This window comes from Brachyistius frenatus, unplaced genomic scaffold (assembly GCF_029030835.1).
Source record: "Brachyistius frenatus isolate BFR_SWC_R1_liver_20210118 unplaced genomic scaffold, ASM2903083v1 Contig_9, whole genome shotgun sequence".
Classification (NCBI taxonomy): Eukaryota; Metazoa; Chordata; class Actinopteri; family Embiotocidae; genus Brachyistius; species Brachyistius frenatus.
In genome coordinates this window covers 7,964,957-7,984,776 of record NW_027210608.1, presented here as the reverse complement: position 1 = coordinate 7,984,776, position 19,820 = coordinate 7,964,957, and the positions used below count along the sequence as shown (strand labels likewise).

At 37.6% G+C, this 19,820-nt stretch overlaps 1 protein-coding gene across 2 annotated transcripts; it reads left to right on the top strand.

Moving 5' to 3' along the window:
* The first annotated feature begins 2,458 nt into the window (after nucleotides 1–2,458).
* slc7a9 (solute carrier family 7 member 9) lies at nucleotides 2,459–13,114 on the top strand. 2 transcript variants are annotated; one of them, XM_069690269.1, is made up of 13 exons: nucleotides 2,459–2,499; nucleotides 3,567–3,683; nucleotides 5,248–5,395; nucleotides 6,927–7,169; nucleotides 7,827–7,952; nucleotides 8,062–8,161; nucleotides 9,275–9,319; nucleotides 9,613–9,736; nucleotides 10,001–10,104; nucleotides 10,361–10,457; nucleotides 10,716–10,865; nucleotides 11,336–11,504; nucleotides 11,631–13,114. In XM_069690269.1, exons 2-13 carry the CDS (start codon nucleotides 3,573–3,575, stop codon nucleotides 11,690–11,692), a joined length of 1,479 nt encoding a protein of 492 aa, XP_069546370.1. In that variant the 5' UTR covers nucleotides 2,459–2,499; nucleotides 3,567–3,572; the 3' UTR covers nucleotides 11,693–13,114. The 2 variants fall into 2 exon arrangements, with proteins under 2 accessions (XP_069546370.1, XP_069546369.1); XM_069690268.1 differs by lacking the exon at nucleotides 2,459–2,499 and having other exon boundaries at nucleotides 3,555–3,683.
* Nucleotides 13,115–19,820: the final 6,706 nt, after the last annotated feature.

The window sequence follows — 19,820 nt, the reverse complement described above, 5'->3', positions numbered from 1 at the left end:
CTTTCGGCTTTCTGGTATTTCAGCCTCATGTGAGTTCACAACTGCTAGTGGCAAATGTGTTCTTGCTGTGTCCTATTTGACTACTATTTACATTGTTGCATGATGGTGTAGTCAGGTGTCTGTAAATATGTTAAACTAAAAGGTCATGCTGTAGTATATAGAAATGTCGTTTATAAATGTTGTAAATGCAGTCAGTCAGATCCTAAGCCCCTCTGAATTTGTCTGAAAATTGGCTGTAAATTCTTGTTCTTAGGGTTACTGAGTTCATAGGCCAATGTTTTCTTGTAGCAGATTATAACTGTGTCTGCAGTAATTGTTCAAATCCTAGTACAAGCTCCATACAAAAACAAAACAAAACGTGTCCTTTGTATTTTATTGTAAAGCTGCAGCCACCAGAGGAAATCGGTGTTAGTCAGAAATCAATTGTGGGTTAAAAGTTAAACTAACAGACTGTAATCATTTGACTATTCTTGCATGCTCATTTTGTTGATGATGTCATTATTGAAATTGTTAAAATAAAGAAATTAAAATCTAATGTAATTGTTAGCTCCTGGTGTAGTTAGAGTGAGAGTTTTAAGAATATTATAAATAGTTATACTAGTAAATATATTTTATTCGATGGCCCTTTTCATGGCACTCAATGTCAACTAACAATAAAAAAGAGAAATGAAAAATACAGAGCATAGCTCAGCAATGAGTTGAAATTGGTATTGTAGTATCAAAGATGCAGTGACAGAAAACTGATATATAACACCGTGAACGACAAATATATAACGTACACGATATATCTGACCCTTTGTCAGACTGGTTTTAAGATTAGTTTTGAATTCCGTATTGAATTATGTGGATGTGAGGAAGTCAGTTCAAAAATGTTGGTGCAGTATTGGAGATTAATGGCTGGTAGCGCCAGTATACCTGCTGATAAAGAACACAGGGAGCAGGAGGGAGTGTATGTCTGAAGGAGATCTGTGAGATTAGCAGGGGAGAGTTTATGAAGCATTTTAAATATTAATAGTAAGATTTGAAAGTTAATCTGTTGTGACACAGGGAGCCAGTGTAGTTGAATCAGTAATGTGAAATGTTCAGTGGACTTTGAACTTGTTGCTGCTGGATAAATTGAGGTCTGCATATAAGTTTGTTGGGGATGCCTGCCTGGATTGCATTGCAGTCATTGTGTGATGAGGGAGTGTAAGTAGATAGTGTACTGTGAAAACCTCATGTTTTATCAGAGAGAATATTTAATTTATACGTTCATCAAAACATTTGCCCTTTAAAAATTGAATTCTTGAAGTTATTCCTCCCTAATATTTTAAGGAAATGTAGTTGGTCTAGCATATACACCACAGTTTGGGCTCTAAGGCCATATACATTCATGCACAATCAAGCACTCTTTACATCGTTCTTCATTTCATTTGAATACAATATAGACAAATTCCTCCCATATTTAACTTGACCCTCTCAATTCAAAGCTTATAATTGTCTGCAACTGAAGCTGGGGCTTACCCACATGCATAAGCAGATGAACGCCTGGGTTTTTAAGACAACTGACAATGAAGTGGAGTAAAAAAGTTTAGTAAAAAAGAAAAAAAAGGTCTGTTCAGAAAATTATAAGAACATTACAGTATAAAAAGTAAGTTCTCAACAGACTTCTGAAGAGAGGAGAAAAGAGGGGTGGACAGAGAAGAAACGGAATATTGCACACATACACACACACACACACGCACACACACACACGCACGCACGCACGCACGCACGCACACACTCACACACACACACACACACACACACACACACACACACACACACACACACACACACACACACACACACACACACACACGCACACGTACAAGCACACAACTGCAGCGGTGTCATATGTCTTTATCAAAGAGGCATTGTGAAAGAAGTCAGGCTAGATAAACTCAGAGAGGAGGAAGCATTGCAGAGTTGTCTGTGTAAAAAGTAAAAAGTTCAGTTTTACATGCTATGCCTATCACATTCTTTTTCATCAATTATAAGGCACAGTCATAGTGTCACGCCATTCTGTTTTCCTCGGACATATAGCCTATATTAAATATTTTCTGGAAATGAGATGCATAATATTAAAAGAATTAGGGAAATATGCATGTTATGTAACTCCAAACAGTCTTTTGCTTGCTTTTTTTTCCTGGACACTTCCCATCTGAGCTCTGATCAGCATATTTTATTAAATGATAACTTTTCCATAGTGTCTCTTTCCTTCTTTCTTGCTCTAACCCATCCCCCTTCTCATCCAGGGCTATCCAGGATGTCCAATCGAATTTGGGAACCTCCCACCAGAGGAGTGTGTTCAGTCTCAGTGAGCCCCAGGTTTTCATTTGCATCAGACATTCCTGCTCTCCTTCACTTAACTTGGCCCAACATCATTTATGGGGTTCACATCACTGCAAATGGGTTTGTAAAACAGCTACTTTCAAGGTTCATGGAGCATCACTGAGGTGGTTTAAGTCAAAGCCATATGTAAGTGAAAACATTTTTTGTATTTATTTATCATGTCTCAAAGTTATTGTTCAACTTCCTTATCCTCAAGATATTCTGTGTGTAACAAGACAAGTTAAATATTATCACTGGGAGTGAATGTGGCAAACATCTCTTTCTTTCCAATTCTCTTTGTTAATGTTTGTCTCACCCTCAATCTGTTTATGTTTACTGATCTTTAAACAAAGATTTAGACTACTAATTTAAGTAAGACATTTACCTGAATAGAAAGACTACAGAGTGACATGGAAAATAGATTACATTTTTTGACCAAAGAAATAACCTGCTACTCTTACAAACCCATTGCACTTAAACACACAAGTCTGCTTCTTTTAAATACCAAGGTTCCTCAGAAAAGTATTGACGCTTATTGCACAAAATGTGCTCACACTTACTGAATGTTTAAAAAAATAATTTTACAAATAACAAAATGATATAGCTCAAGATAAAAAAATTTAAAAAAAAAAATCTCTTGGTACATATACTAAAATTTACAAGGATTTGACTTAATAACTCCACACAAAGTGGCTTATACAAGATGAATGACTTCCAGGAATTTATAGCAGTTCTCTTGCAAAAAGTGAAAATCCATCTTAAACCAGTAAAAAGACGTGAGTTGGTTTTCTAAAAGGCTTAACTTGGCAGCCCTTTCTTGAGCTGCTTCATTGATGGTTCGTGTAAGATATCACTTGATGAGGTAGATTTTATAGCTCGGAGTCACAGTGGCTCAGAGAACCTTGGGAAACAGTGCAAAGTGAAAATCAGTGTAGTAAATCCAAATCAGTACCTCTTACAGTAATACAATCTGAAAAATTACTGGATTAAAAATGTAAATGCATTTGGGTTTGGCTGTATTTTCACTGAGTTGTTTTGCTTGTGTGAGCCTCATTGTTTGGCCAAATTAGAGGAAACCTTTATTGCTGGTTGCAGGACAGTTCTCCCAGTAAACCTGATAACGTTCGATAAGGACAACAGAGATAATCTTGTAAAAGTTAACATCACTGGTGGGAAGTTTGTTCACATAGTTGTGTTTTCTCATGCAACAACAGACTGCAATGGATGAAAGCAGCATCAGGAGGAGGAAGGAGTCACAAAATGGCTCCACTGGCCACAGTGGTCACACCAACGACAAGCCAGCTGTGAAGGCCACGGTGCTTCAAAAAGATGTGAGTGTGAATCTGTTTGCCTGTCCTTTATGTGTGTGTGGGATCCTGAGAACGAGTCTCAATAGATGTTCACACTGCAGGATCCCATCATCCATGCCTTTTTAAAGTAATGGGGGCAGGAACTGAGTACCAGGCAGTGCCACAGCAAGCGTCTCTACCCATTAACTCCACAATCATCCACTCAGCGGTGCTGTCCAGGCTCCATATAAGCTCCCTCAGCCCTAAAGTAAATTTTAGGGTGGCTGAAAGGGTTTCATTGAATAAAACAGGATTATTATCATAATGTTTCTAGATTATTGATTATTAGCACAACCTCATTTCTACCTTATTTGGTTAATTTAGAAAATAGTCTATAATAACAGTCATGATGTGTGTGTGTCGCTGGTGGGGAATGAAACTGAATTCCTTTCAAGTATCCATCCCAATTAAAAATGAACAAGAGTCACATGAACAAGAGTCTTCAGATGGATTTATGCACAATGGTGCTTTTAGCCTAATGCTCATTTCAACTTGCTGACATGCCCACAATAACAATTTTATAATGCTAATTATCTCTGAACTGACTAGCCTGACTGGGAATGTGGGAAATATTATGAGTTTTGAGGGCCATATATCAAAGTTATGATTTGACTGGGGTGTCGGTGGAAAAGCGAGGGGATCATGGAGGTCACTTAAGTTGAAATGGCCATGAAAGTTTGCGCCAATTCATGTAGATGTTGAATAATTCACGAGAAAAGTGATGATTATAACCTGCTGATAGTGCTACATGAAAAATTGGTGGGTTAAGTCAAGACTTAAGTTATTTGGATCTTATATGGATGCAGTGGATTGCAATCCATAAAGTAATATCTGAGACTTTTTACCAAAACTCAAAAGTGTGAACGTTAGGGTGGGTATAGAGAACATGTCTAGGTAACATAAAGAAATCATGGCAAACTCTTTCAATTGTATTTCAGTCTGGACCAAAGATGTGGTCAACCTAACTGATTGACATTGCCAACCATACAACCACTCTGCTTGAGTGGCTAGAACATAAAGCTAATGTCCATAATTTTATAATCACATCATGGGACATCATGTATATGTTTAATTACTTCAAGCTGCAGTAACTGATTTAAGATACTATCAAGCTCATACTGATGTGGTGTTTGCTACATCGTCTACTCAAAACTAAGTAGACACATCAACATGAGAATCGTGCCTCGTGCCTCCTTGTAGCGGGTTCTCTCTGTCTTCATGTCTGTTCTTCAGCAAATTGACTTCAGATCAATCGGATTGAGATCAGGTGATTGACGTAGCCAGTAAAGGTTATTCCACCTCCTCTGAAAACTCTTTGTTTAGTTATTTGTGTGTGGATGTTAACCAACTCAAATTAAAGCTGAAAAGTGGAACTTTAATGTAAGATCCATTATTTTATTTCATAATAAAAATGCTTAAGCACAGAGACTAAATGCCACAAAAGGTGTAATTGCCTAAATACTTACCGTCAATCAATGTTGAGACAAAAGTTTTCTGAAAACAGTGGTGTAACATATTTACATTTTTTCTCTACATGTTTCCTCAGGTTGGTCTGGTGAGTGGCATTTGTCTGATTGTAGGGACAATGATTGGCTCGGGCATCTTTATTTCTCCGAAGGCTGTTTTGCTGTACTCTGGAGCTGTGGGACCCTGCCTCCTCATCTGGGCTGCCTGTGGCATGTTATCCACTCTGGGTGAGACAACATTTGAACCGAAGCATCACTGTTCAGCATCAGAGGGGTGTTGTTAGGTCAGGGTCTCATATCCTTTACAACTCATGTATGTAAATGAAAAACACAAAAAACAAATTTTTCAAAGGAAATTTTAGTGTTCTGGAAAGTCGACAGCAAAATCACAGTTTTGTCACCAGAACATTATGAATGAGTTGATGTTAGAAATCAGTTCAACATGGTCATCACAGCAGGTCTACTATCGTGGTAAGATTTGGCTTTTTGTAGCCAATTAAGATGTTACGATTATTTTCAGTGATGTAGACACACAATACAGAATGCACAAATGGCGGATTATGTGAAACATGTTCATCTCATCTAAATCACTGCGTTTTAAAGAGGCTCCAGCTTTCATACAAAGGGAAAGGTTTCAATTAGAACATTATTTTCAGAAAGTTTTAAGAATATCTAATCACGATGTCTGCTATTTCCCAAAAGAACAGCTGAGAACCTTCATTACTTTCTGTTTGTGTATCATGTTATGGTGATATAAATTAATTAGTCATTATCAAGGCCACAACTGAGGCACTGACCATGGACGAGTCGATGAAATGCCAAAACAAGCCCTATCTGAACAAGCAGCATCTCTGAATCACTGCGGTGTTCAAAGTCAGTGACATGAGAAGTTATTACTGTGTCAACAATATTGTCAGGAATTCCTAGATAAGGAGAAAGTGATTGCTTCTATACACTCAGCAGTTGTTGAACTGTTACATCAATGTGTTTGTTTATGTAACAGCAAATGGTGTGCAAGTCATAGGATACTTTTTTGAATGACTGGGTTAGTCTGTTAATTATCCCATATTTAAAATACACAGGACTTTGTCCTTCAATATCCAGGTGGTAAATGTTAATCTTTATGGGGAACAAAAGGGATTAGTCTCCAAGTTTTTAGGGCAGCAACTTAACCATCACTAAGATCACAAGACAAACATTTCCATGGGAAGTACTTTTTTTCACGTCACATGTCACATGAACCTTTATGACTGTAAATGTATTTCATCCATATTCACCTATCTCACAATGGTTTTGTCACACCTAACTTACACCCACAGACAGAAAAATCCCAGAAAAAGTTTCAAATCGAAAATAATCTTACAAATAAAACAATGTGTCTTTTACCAAATGTTTTCACTAAAGTAGAGTATTTATAAAATCTCCTGAAAAAAACAAACACATTTTCTTTTCCATAAAAAAACTATTTATGTGTAAACATTGTCCTAAATTATTATCACCAAATTCTTACCATCAGTAACCTGTAGTCTTATAGTCTATTTTGTACTCTAAATTATTGGGGTTAAATTATAATGTTTGGGAATAACATGGATTAAGATTTGGCGTTGACTTCAAGAGCATTTGACATCACGATTGTTCAAACCATAATGTTGAGACCTTTTCCTTGAACCATACAAGAAAAGCTATTCCTCTCTATTAGTTTGTTTTAAACCTGTCTCTCTGTATTTGTGTGTGTGTGTCTGTATGTGTGGCTACACAGGAGCACTGTGCTATGCTGAACTTGGCACCATGATCACCAAATCAGGGGGAGAGTATTCGTATTTAATGGAGGCTTTTGGCTCCCTTGTAGCCTACCTTTACTCCTGGACCACTGTCATGGTGCTGAAGCCCTCCTCCTTCGCTATCATCACACTGAGCTTCGCAGAATACGCCTCTACTCCTTTCTACCCTGGCTGCAGTCCTCCTCCGGTTGTTACCAAGAGTCTGTCAGCAGCAGCTATATGTAAGTTCATGCTTTAAATCAGTAAACCACAAACATCAAAGTAGTTGTTGTAGATTTTATTGGGGGTTATTATGTATCCTGCATTAAAACTGCATGCTTGTGATGTTATGGTCACTGTTGTGTAACAACAAAACATGTTGTCAAGCCTTTCAAGGTAAGTCATTTGACACTGCTACAATGAATAAGTATACAATAAAAAATGACTTACTTTGTCAGCTGGGCAGAAACATGACTTTATGAATGAATGTTATTGTTTCTGGTTTTGTAAATATGCAACATTATAAGGTCAGTACATGTCAGTGTTGTGTTTACAGCAGGCAGAGTTACAGCGGTTAGCCTTCCTGGTAATGCCATCAGGGTAACTACAAATTACTGTAAATGTATCATGTACAGATGTGAAAAAAAACTAGCTTTGATTCGAGTTTAAATAAAGACATCTAACCTGCTAAAATATAGATGGTTTATAATGGGCTTGTCTGGGGACTGCAGTGCTCACAGGGACACAAGAGGCAACTTAGTTCACTAATCACTTACTTATATTGGGATATTTGTCAAAGGAAAGAAAGTTTTAGTATCATAAATAGTAACTCTTTTTTCTAAAGAAATTAAAATGTTCATCTGAGGCTGTAAATTATAAAATTTATTTTTTCTTCTCAGTTCTCATTGTCACCGTCAACTGTTTGAGTGTGAAACTGGCAAGCTACGTGCAGAACTTGTTTACTGCAGCCAAACTTTTCATCATTGTCATCATAGTGGTAGCAGGCATCGTTCTGTTGGCACAAGGTGGGCCTTATTGCACTTATCATTGCCTTCAATGTGTTTGCCCTTTGATTAAATGTTTAGTAACTGATAATTATAAGACTTAATATTTTTGTATAAATGTGTATTCCAGGAAACACTGAGACTTTGTCAAATGCCTTCGATGGCTCGTCAACATCTGTTGGATCGATTGGACTTGCGTTTTATAACGGGCTGTGGGCCTATGATGGATGGTAACAGTTTATCTTCACTTCACTTTGCCCTTTTACAGGCTGTGTGGGATTGACCACACTCCTCTTTGAAGGAATGCACTCTCTCAGCTGACACAATGAGTCTTTTACTGTTTTATTTTTGAATATGGAGCACTGTGTTCCTACTCGGCATTTAGAACTGAAAAGCCAAAATCTATTTTCATAGGACGGTGGTACCTGCTTATTAGATTTCTACTCTCTATCCTTGAGCCCTTTCTCCAGATGTGTGTATTCAACCCTCTAACAACCTTATTGTTATCTCCAGAATAGGCTGAGTTTCACATAGCGCACTTATGGAAACAATTAACCAGTGGAGGTACATTCCTTCACAGCAGATACTGTGGAGCCCAGATATCTGGCAGTGTAGATCTCTGCCTTGCTGATGGAATTCATTGTAATACTTTTAGGTTCAAAGGAAGCAGCCCTGTCAGTTTTTCCTGCAGGTCTTGTGTGAATCAGATGCATGCAGAGACAGTTTATGTACCTTGGAACTGGAACTGAAAGATCACAAGCAGTGTCTCCCGTGTCTATCCCTCGACTGGTATAACCATGAGTCACTGTCTACTCACCTTTGTCTATATTGAAAGGATGCATTGCTTGAATGTTGATTTTTTTAATTTATTTTTTGGTCTTTGCTGAATTTGTGTAGTCAGTAAACCGTGTCTGTGACAATTTAGGGAGGTATTTGTACATTTTAGAGTGTGGTGAGGTGTTCACTGATCATTCCGATTAGTCATGAGTGTCATATTTTTGTGTTAGTTTCTGCACTATAACACTGGGGTTTCCACGACATGTCTTAGGTGTCCTATGTTGTAAACAACTCTTAGTTTCTAGTTGGCCTCCCTCCATCTTCTCCTCCTCTGTGGTGAAGGAGTGTGAGCAGAACATTGTTGGCTCACTTAGGTTTCTGACTATGTGAGGATGATTTCAAAGCATACATACTCCCTCTCTCTTCCACAGGGTCAGTAAAACTGGGCTTTAATGTGTCACTGAGCAAGTGCATACAAATATCATGGTACTGCCCTGCAGAGGACACTGAGCTTTCAGAGCATATATATGATGCATTTGTTGTTTTTCATTCTATTGTTTTCCCAGGAATCAACTGAATTTTATTACAGAGGAGCTGAAAGACCCCTACAGGTACAAGCTTATCTTTAAGACATCCTAGTGTTTACATAATAGATTTTGAGATTATTGTATAATTCAAGTCGACTGCAGACAAAGTCAGAGTTGCATATTTTAAAAGGCTGTACACCCTTGAAGTGCAGCTGAGTTCATACCAGTAGATTGGACAAACAAAGTGTGCTTTTTAAGATTTAAAAAAGATAATTTTTGGTTAAGCGGAGTGTATATTTGGTAAGATTTAGAGAATAAATATACAGTACAAATTATTACCCTCTAAAATAGATTTTTTTTTTGTCAATTATTCTTAGGAATTTGCCACTGGCCATCCTCATTGGGATTCCTTTGGTCTCTGTGTGCTATGTGTTGGTCAACGTTGCTTACTTCACTGCTATGACCACCACCGAATTGCTGTTGTCTCCAGCTGTTGCCGTGGTAAGGATATTAGAAAGTTGCCATGGAGTTTTAAAATTAATCTGTAATAACTTATCAGTGTGGTGTAAAATTAAATATTAATAGACATTAATGAGAACTTTCCTAAAGGAGCCAGCCTTTGGTTTTCATCTGAATTGTGTATAATGTGTTTAAACACATTATACACAATTTGCTTTATTCCAGAGAACTTTTGATTAAATCTCAGTAACAGTCCATTTAACCTGCTTCCATTTTTTTCTGAAGGATTTGTTTATGCCTCCTTAGACTTTTGGAGACAGAGTCCTTTACCCCCTGTCTTGGATTGTTCCTCTCTTTGTTGTCTTTTCAACATTTGGCTCTGCTAATGGAAGCTGCTTCACAGCTGGCAGGTAAAAAAGACTACTGTCGAATTCAACTTGAAACATACTGTTGAACCTGAAGGATACATTTTCTCTGTCTGTATGTGTAAAACTGCTTGATGAGCATATTTGAGTGAACGTGTGTGAGAAAGAAACACATAAATTTGAAAGTGAAAGTGAGGTTCTGATTTCCTGCGAAGACTTTGAGCAATAAAACAAAAGTTGCTGCCACAGAAGTACAATTGAACAACAACAGAACACATTTTCTATGTTTATCTCCCCCTAGACTGGCTTATGTATCTGGCAGAGAAGGTCACATGGTGAAAATCTTATCCTATATTAGTCTGAAGCGCTACACTCCTTTGCCTGCTCTCATCTTCAACGTGAGTCCAACTTACTAAAAGAGTTCCTTTTGTATATCTAAACATTAACACCTATAATGGTCTCACATATTCATGTGATTTTTTTCATGTTTAAACCTTTGCATATTCCTTCACTGTGTTGATTATTGTTTGCAACAACTTAAATAAGCTAACAAATCCTTTGGGGAGTTTACATTTTTTTTTTAAATATTATAATATTATATGAGGGTTCAGATAAATACAATAAACTATCCACTGTGTTTTTTTTCTCCATTGTAGGGTGTTTTGTCTATTATCTACATTATCCCCTCAGACATCAACACCCTCATTAACTACTTCAGCTTTGCTCAGTGGCTGTTCTATGGTCTAGCAGCACTGTCTCTCATCATCATGCGTTTCACCAGGAAGGAACTCCACAGACCAGTGAAGGTGAGGCCTACTGGTTGATGAGTTTTCAGTTTCAGCTACACTTTTATGTTGTTTTGGGTCAAAAGTTTTACTTTCTAATGTGGTCCAATGTTATGTTTTGGAGATTGAATCAAGTCATTGATGTTCATATGCAGTTAAAAGTCTTATTAATTGATTGGTAGAGATACATTGTTAACAGGACACGTCAACTAATCAATAACCTAAACCTCAATAAATAAGACTTAATTTCTGAAAGCTTAATTAAGCTTTTGAACAACATCTTTTCTCATCTTTTTTTCAACTGGTTGATCATAAATTGGTCTCATTCTTTGCTGATGTTTTTATTGGTTGAAAATTAAGTTGATATTTGACTCACAGCGGGATCATGTTTTATTTGTTTTAGCTGGGGTTGTGGCAGTAGTCCAGCACAGCAAATCAGCAGCAAACGTAAAGAGTAAACACTTCCTGTGTACTTGTGTGATCACTTGAAGGTACCGATTGTCATACCAGGCCTAATTGTCCTGGTGTCCTGCTACCTCGTCTTGGCCCCCATCATCGAGAAGCCGGAACTGGAGTACCTCTACTGCACCATCTTCATCTTGAGCGGACTCCTCCTTTACTACCCTTTTGTTTACCGGAAATGGGCACGCAAAATCATGAGTAAGTTTACATTCAAAATGTGTCTGTTGATCCTCATAACTGTCAAAAGAAAAGAGTAAGGATGTGATCAAAAGATAGACACTGAAATGTGTAGCACTGTGACCTTTGACCTTTATTCCTCTATAGGGCCCATCACCATGCATCTCCAGTTGCTAATGGAAGTAGTTCCTCCTGAGAAAGTTGAATGACAAGGGACAACCAGGTCAGCCTCTTCTGGTTTGCTGAGTCGTAAGAGATGTCCTGCCTGGTCTTGACCTAGATGGTCAGAGTCAAAAATCATAGCTCACTCCTGTTGGAAAGCTCCCTGACAAACATAAAAGTGCTATACTACTGTATGCTTGTGAACCTGTGTACCAGGTTAAAATGAAATCATTTGAAGTTTGGTTTCAGCTCTCAGAAATAGTTTTTCTAGAGCTCCTCCCACTGGAATACCTCTTTATGAGACAGGATATACGGTAAAGTACAAAACAAGAAAGATCAGAGACAGAATTTCACATTAAAATACACAATTTATTTGTGAATACAACCAACAATTGCAATCACTTTAAAGATATCCTCATGTCGACACATTGCAGAAATGTTTTTATTTGGCCAAAGATCGCTTAATGTAGAGCTGCTGAAGGATTTAGATATGCATGAACCTGCATTTGAGCAAAGGGAAAGGGTAAACATATTAAATGGATTAAGGAAAGAAGCAAATGAAGGCTTGGCATGTCATGCCACAAGATGTAAATTTGTTTTGCTTCTGAAGTCGTAACCAGAAAAATATGAGATTTGATGTATTTTGTAACAAGTTCTACTTGAGTGATAAAGTTACGATGCCGTTTTGTGTTACCTTGTGTTTTTTTTTAAATGTTTTTTTTTTTTAGTTATTAATATTGTTGAACATGGCATGTACATGGGAAAGAAACAATTCATGACCCCAGCAAATATCCCAACTGTGTCTTCCTTATCTGATTGCTGCTTCAGCTGAATATAATTTTAAATACTTTTTTGAATATTCTCTTTTCTGCAGTCTGAACTCATAAAATTATTGTCGAGTATGAATAGGGAAGTTTGATAAGATTTATTTGCTTTTGATTCAATAGGTACTCATGCTTGTTTACCACAAATACAGACACAGTAAGTACAACACACACACTAACTAGGGCAACAATACTTTTAATACATTTTTTTTTTAAATGCAGCTAATGCTGAATATTAAGTTGAATGTCAATGTGGTCATAAGGATAAAAGGTCAGAAAGCACCTGCTGAATTTCTGGTTCATGAGTCTAAAGTGCTGGTGTACTTTTTTGATAATACGACTGTTTGCTGTCCTGGCTCCTAAATGGTGGAATGAGCTCCCCAACGACATCAGGACAGCAAAAACTCTGTACATCTTCCGCCGCAAACTAAAAACACACCTCTTCCGACTTTACCTTGAACAGTAGAACTTTAGTAGCACTTAAAATGACACTTACTGATAGAACTTTGTAGTTTGGTTTTCTTGAAGAAATTGTATTTTCTTGATTCCTGTTGTTCTGGGTTTTGTACCCTCATGGTTGAAATGCACTTATTGTAAGTCGCTTTGGATAAAAGCGTCAGCTAAATGAAATGTAATAATACAATTTTGTTCAAATGCAAACGAATGACATTTTTTTTTGCAAATCACACATGATTGTTTGAACATATTACTCATGAATATTACTCAGCTGACATAATGTGCCAAGTTTAGCTACTGTCTAGTGTTACAGGACTGGTCAAAGTTTGGTTTATACTTTCTTGATTTTAGCAATCAGAGAAACAACTTTATCCTACAGAATGTGCCGTTAACGCAAACTGTAAACTACTTCAGAAATTATGTTTAGTTTGACGTAAGATGTTGGGCTTTACCATATTGGTATACTACATGACCACTGTGAGAGGCTTTGCTAATATTTTCTTAATGTCACAGTCATAAGGATTATCCACCAGATGTCAGTACAGCACTGCTATATACACTACAAAGGCATAAAGGATCTGTACTGTCGTCCTCATATTTTAATACCATAAATATTTTTATGTGTATTTAATAGTATATAAAATAATACTATTTTATATTACCAACTAATGTCAAATATTGTGATAATTAGCAGTTGTATTTGCTGCAATAGGAGTAAAAGGGTGAGGAAGAGAAACAGTAGTAGCCTTCATTATTGTTGCTGTTATTATAAGAACTGATAGAAAAACGTTGTGGTTGAAATGCTATCGGAGAGGACAGGATGTGGAAATCAAAGTTAGAGGAAAGAGTTTCTGGCGAAGAAAGAGAAAAGACTCGCGCAGAAACTCCATTTGGTGTTTGTTGCCCTCTTGTGGCACACAGCAAGGATGTGTTAGTTCATCCTCTTAAGCAAGAGAAAAGGTTTTCAACAGTCGATGCCAGTCAGTCACTCTGAATTGGCGGTGGACATTGGGCAATTGCAGAGAGGCTGCTTCCTAACTTCTGCCAAATTATGTTGGAACAGCCTCTAGGAGCAGCAGGCAGGTTGTGTAGCCTGTTGTGTTTGGCTCTGTTTAAATGTGTATGGTGTTTTTGTCCTGCACAACCAACTCAACAGGTCCCACATTAAGATAAATAAATGTTGACAAAATGCAGGGCACTCCTGTAAATGGCCTGCCCAAAGATGAGCCATACTCCAGTGCACATAGCTGTAATGTAACATAATGGCGCCAGCTTATTCCATCATATCTCCTCCTCCTAAATTTGGGGTTTGAAATGTTGCACTAAGGAGAGACGAGCAGTTACATTCTGTTTCATCACTCTTTAATGGGCATTGGGTTCCAGGGTGAAAGAAACAACATTTTTCATTTAGAGAATGGGCAGAAAAAGTAAAACCAATCTGAATTTACAATAAGTCCTGTCTTTATGTGTTGTTAGTGCTTTTGAGATGATGAAAAAAACAACTCTCCATTCAGTGTTAGTGCTGTTTAGGGGTTTGATGGTATTACAGAATGAGGTGAGTAACTTTTTTTCTGTGAAAGATCACGTTCAGAGATCTACACTTAACTTCCTGTGATCACAATATGATTTGAATTGGGAATCTGGTAGATGTGTGTCTTCATAAATGACAGTGCACCTTTCAAAATGAAGTCTTGTTTATCTTGATGTTGCTGGTGTGGGGGCTGGGCAGCTGAAGTAGTTTACTTCTAAATTCAAAGTCTATAAAAATAGGTATTTTTCACAGCTGTGCTTTGACTTGTCATCACTACAGGAAAAGCACAGGTATGTTTATGATGACCTAGTTTCATTAAGTGCCCCAGTCAGCCATGATGGTGAACCAGCATGCACAAAACCAGGACCTCCCCTAAGTGGGATGCAGCCATTGTTAATACACCTGTGCTTTGTTGCTGTGAAAAAGGTTTATAAATCAAAGAAAGAGAGAGGACTCTAATCAGCAGAAGGTGGTTTTAACAAATTGCAAGCATTACTCAAGTAATGCTTGTTACAGGTAAAGTAAAAAGTCAAAGAGCAGGAAAAGGCAAAAACTCAGAAACTGCAGAGGTCATACACAAGATGTAATAAGCTGGAAACCAATGTTTTCACAAAGAGGAACAAAAACGTCACAGTCTGATCTGACAACTGAAAGGTGAAGAGGCAGAATTAATTACAGAGTGCTGGTGGGATAATGAGGCACAGGTGAGAATGAGTACTGAATGGAAAAAGGGGCAGGAAGTAAAACACAGCAGACACAATGTGGGAGTAATTTCAAAATAAAACAGGAAACCCCCAAAACTAAAAGGCAGAACTATGACAGTCATAAGTATATGCCTGCTTAATCAAGTTCATACAAATTGTGTTTCAAAATAAGTAATAATACTTATAATAATAATAATAATAAGTAAAGTAGAAATAAAACAGTGGTGGAAGAAGTACTCAGATCAAGTAAAATCAGAACATACTAAAAAATATGTTCTGCTGTAATATACACCCATCATAGATATATTATCATAAAATGTATACCATGTTTGCTTTTCATGATAATTTGTGTATTTGTATAATTGTATAAGTGTGTGAGGTCATGAGATGATTTATGGGAGGAAAGAAGAAAAAACAGGTTTCTTTGACACTGATATATTTTAATTTGTTTGGCTTTTCTCCAATCTTTTGCGAAATATTGGAAAATGTTATCTCTGTGGACTGCAAACAGCTCAGATATGCAGGTATCTGAAAGGTGAAAGCTCTCAAAAGGAGGGTTTTTTGGAAGGGGACACAAGCCAAAGGTTTGGTTGCTGGTGTGCTTAGTCTTAAAAATGTGATGTCTTTTATAATCTTTTTTTCTTTTTAATCTTAATCTGTAAAGTAAGGACTAATTTTGCCCATCAAATAACTGCAGTAGAACAAAAGGTAGAGGAGTATTAGGTTAGTTCTTGATAAATCTACTTTGCTCTTTTTTGTGACTACTTTAGATGCACATTCAGAGGTTTTAATATATTAAATTTGATTAACCTATTATTACAAAAAACTACACAAGGACATTTTAGGAAAGTATCGGTGTATGACAAATAGGACATATAAGATTGTGATTGTGCTTTTGGACCCCTGTTGGCCGACTTCCCAGCAAACACAACTCTCCCCAGAGTGTTTTCTTCTCTTTGACTGACCAGCATATTTGGGGAGTGTGAATAGAAACCACAGCACCCATAAAAACCTCATACCAGAATGGAGGAATACATTTAACCTCTATGCAGCTGAGAACAAACTTTCACATCCTCAAACCAAAACATTTCAGGATGACTATCTGAATTTAACAACTTTTCTGAGAGGTGAGGTGCTGGTCTTGTAAGCTTGCAGTGGTATAATCAAGTGTGGTTCATTCTGTCTATTAATTGCTGACTGTGGCATGTCTTAATCAAACTTTGCATTGGTGCACTGGTAGATTGATTGAACATTAATATGTTAAATATTCTGATGAAAGTGAATGTGCCCTCTGATTTAGACACATTCTGCACATATGAATGCAGCCTTGCCAGCATAGACACACACACACACACACACACACACACACACACACACACACACACACACACACACACACACACACACACACACACACACACACACACACACACACACACACACACACACACACACACACACACACACACACACACACACAAGTACAGTACACTCAAATATCATCTCGTTAAAGGATAGACAGCTCTGATGAGAACTCATCTGCATATTATTATCATCACATTACTGTGCTTTTCCAATCAGTTACTGAATTAGCATTTGGATTAGAGCCTCGCAATCATTCAGCGACCTTTCCAAAAACTACATTATAATGTGTCACTAATGAACATATGCTAAATGAGGTCTGTCCTTGTTCTGGTTGTTTTTTGGATTATCAGAAATAATTCTTTGAGATTTCACAGAATTAAAAGTATTTGATAGTTGATTTCATTTGTGAAAAAGTCCATCAAGGTTATCTAACATCCATAACACTTGACTGGACTCATTCAGCATTTGCTCCTCTGAGTATTTAGTGATATTAAATCAGACTTAATGGTTAGAACTGCCTGTAATTCCTGAGTTGAACTCCAAAGTGGGTCTAGAAAATGCACTCAGCTCAGCTATTTTGGCACCCGAGGGTAGAGAAAAGTCACAGTGAAAAACAACCCTTTTGCAGAGTCCAAGAACCAACAATATCATCTAGCAGAGGAGTCTTTTTTGTCAACATGACCCGTTTTCCTCCATTGGAGGGCACACTTGAATAAGCAGTGGCAGTGAAGGGAGCCAGAGACATTTCATGTACATGGTGATCCTTTTACAGTCCATGATTCACATCCATTTTTCACAAATTCCTTGGATTTGTGGCTTACCCTCACCTGGCACTGGTCCCAGAAATGTTCTGGCATTACTTTTAATGTTAAGAACGTGATGAAAAAAAATGCTCTTCGTTTTAATTATTAGGTTTCAAGTGACTGCTCTCTTACTAATCATTGATATCTTAATATTATATTATAATTAATAACTTAGTTTTCTGACATTAGCTGTCATACTATACACTGCTGACTGGACTGGGCTGTTGCAGTGTACTGAACAGAACAAGGGTGTGTTTTATTCAGGTACCATTGAAGCTCCCAAAAATGTTATATTTGTTATTGTTTTCAGATAAAACCAAAATTTGTGACCGTGATCACACCTTGATGAAGTACTACCACTCTTTAAGAATGTCTGATCATTTACAAAGTGTTTTGAAATACTGTTTAGCTATATTTCTGTTGTACATTATTTGTATTATATGATACTTAAAAAATATGTAAGAATACAAGGCATTTTAAGTAAGTACTAATTTAAATTTGAAATACCTTTTTCCTGTTTCTCTGACACTCAAAACTCTCTCAAATCCAAAATATTTGGCATCTATGGTTGCCTTGCTGCACCACTCACACAGAACACACCCGCTCACTAATCTAAATTGCTTTATTTGCTTGATGTTTCATATAGTACCAGGTGTGGATGAGGATACTGCTGTTGATGAATTGTTAATAACCCGAGCTGACCTCTGTTCTCTCTGTCCACTTAACAGGGTTATACAATAAAAAAATGACTTCTGTCATGACTCCTGCATCATTTAGTGGAGTGACAATTAATTTCAACAGTAGGCTAAACATTTTTCTCTTTATGTATCCATACTTTCTCTTTCTGCACTATCCATCCTTTCCACTGTCTTCTCCTTGTTAACCTCTTCTCTGCTTACTTCCCTTCTCTCTCCCCTTGCACACTTGCATAGATACACCCCCACTCCCCCCATCTTTCTCCTGCCAGGATTTTCACTGTATTCCCTTTGATCTTCCTCTTCCTCCCCTCTCCTTCCCGTCTTGAGGCTCCTCACTAACTTTAATTGAGCAACTTAAAGATCGGTGTCAGAGGCCATCATAAACAATCACTCACAAGTGAAACCACAGTTCATCACACCGTCTATGTGAGTGTGTGTGAGCAAAATATAAAATGTAAGTACATGTATATATGCACGTTTGTGTGTGTACATCCCAAATTTGTATGCACATACTGTAAATTGTCGACTGTGTTTGTTTGTGAAAATATCAGGGGTCAGGAGCTGGAATTCAACATGTTAAATCGTGCTGCTTGCTAATTGTGTTGCTGTGCATGCTCCGCTTTTGCACCCACTGTAGTTTCTAGCTGTTTAGCAGCTCTTTGATCAGCAGATAGTGAGAGGGTAGGGAGGCTGGGCATGCTGGCTTCTCTGCCTGATGCACGGGTGGCTTAACTACACATTCTGCATATAGTGGGAGGGTGGATTTTTGGTGTGTGTGTGTGTGTGTGTGTGTGTGTGTGTGTGTGTGTGTGTGTGTGTGTGTGTGTGTGTGTGTGTGTGTGTGTGTGTGTGTGTGTGTGTGTGTGTGAATAGTGTATATATGTGAAAGAGAGTCAAAAAAGAAGAGTTAAAGGTGCATCATAAACAGGATGAAAACACATCGGTAAAGAAAGACGGCGTATGACGTGAAAGAGAGAAAAAGAGAATAGAATAGAGAAAGTAAGAGAAAAGAAGGGGGGAAAAAATAATGGGCGTTTTGTATGAAGGAGTGCAAACAGCTTTTACTGGCTGCCTGGCAGGGTCCTCTGATGTTTATCCTGCCTGTGTGTACTTCTAAACACTGCCTCCAGCCACTGCTGCTTCACAGTCAACTTATGATCTCTCAGCTCCTTGTCAAAGAGGGTTTTCCTCGTCTGTTAATGAGCATTTGCAGTTGAAAATAGAATATTGATAAAAAAAAAAAAGCATTTGCACTTAGCGTCATTTGACCGAGTTCAATCAACACATGGCAAGTGCAATAAATTACGCTGCATTGCCAATAGTTTCAAAAAAGATGTAGTGTGAGGAGTGAGACAAGATAACTTAAAATAATTATTCAAAGGAGTCTACATCGACTGTCCTCATCCAAACCAGATTTTCTTTTCAACTATAAGGAGAATAGTTATGTCATTGTGTAATTATTAAATATCACTGAAACCTTGACATCAGTAAGTATTATGTTTAGCTAACACATAAGAACCAATATCCATACTCTAGATATTCATCCATCCAATATCTATACCTACTTTATCCTGTACAGCCTGTGGAGCCCATTCCAACCCTCTGTAGGCAAAGGTGGGATACACCCTGTCACAGGGCAAACACAGAAAGGAACACATTTACTCACGCTCACATTCACAATTTAGAATCCCCAATTAACCTAATGTACATGTCTTCACATCCCGTGCACTGGACTGTGGGAGGAAGCTGGAGTACCTGGAGAAAACCCACACAGGCACCGGGAGAACATGCAAA

What these genes read in the sequence shown, in the direction of transcription:
- slc7a9 (XM_069690268.1), top strand. Translation starts at nt 3,555, where the DNA reads ATGCAACAACAGACTGCAATGGATGAAAGCAGCATCAGGAGGAGGAAG. An exon ending in CTGTGGGCCTATGATGGATG is followed by an intron (nt 8,162 to 9,274) that starts GTAACAGTTTAT and finishes TTGTTTTCCCAG; the next exon opens with GAATCAACTGAATTTTATTA. An exon ending in ATGGGCACGCAAAATCATGA is followed by an intron (nt 11,505 to 11,630) that starts GTAAGTTTACAT and finishes ATTCCTCTATAG; the next exon opens with GGCCCATCACCATGCATCTC.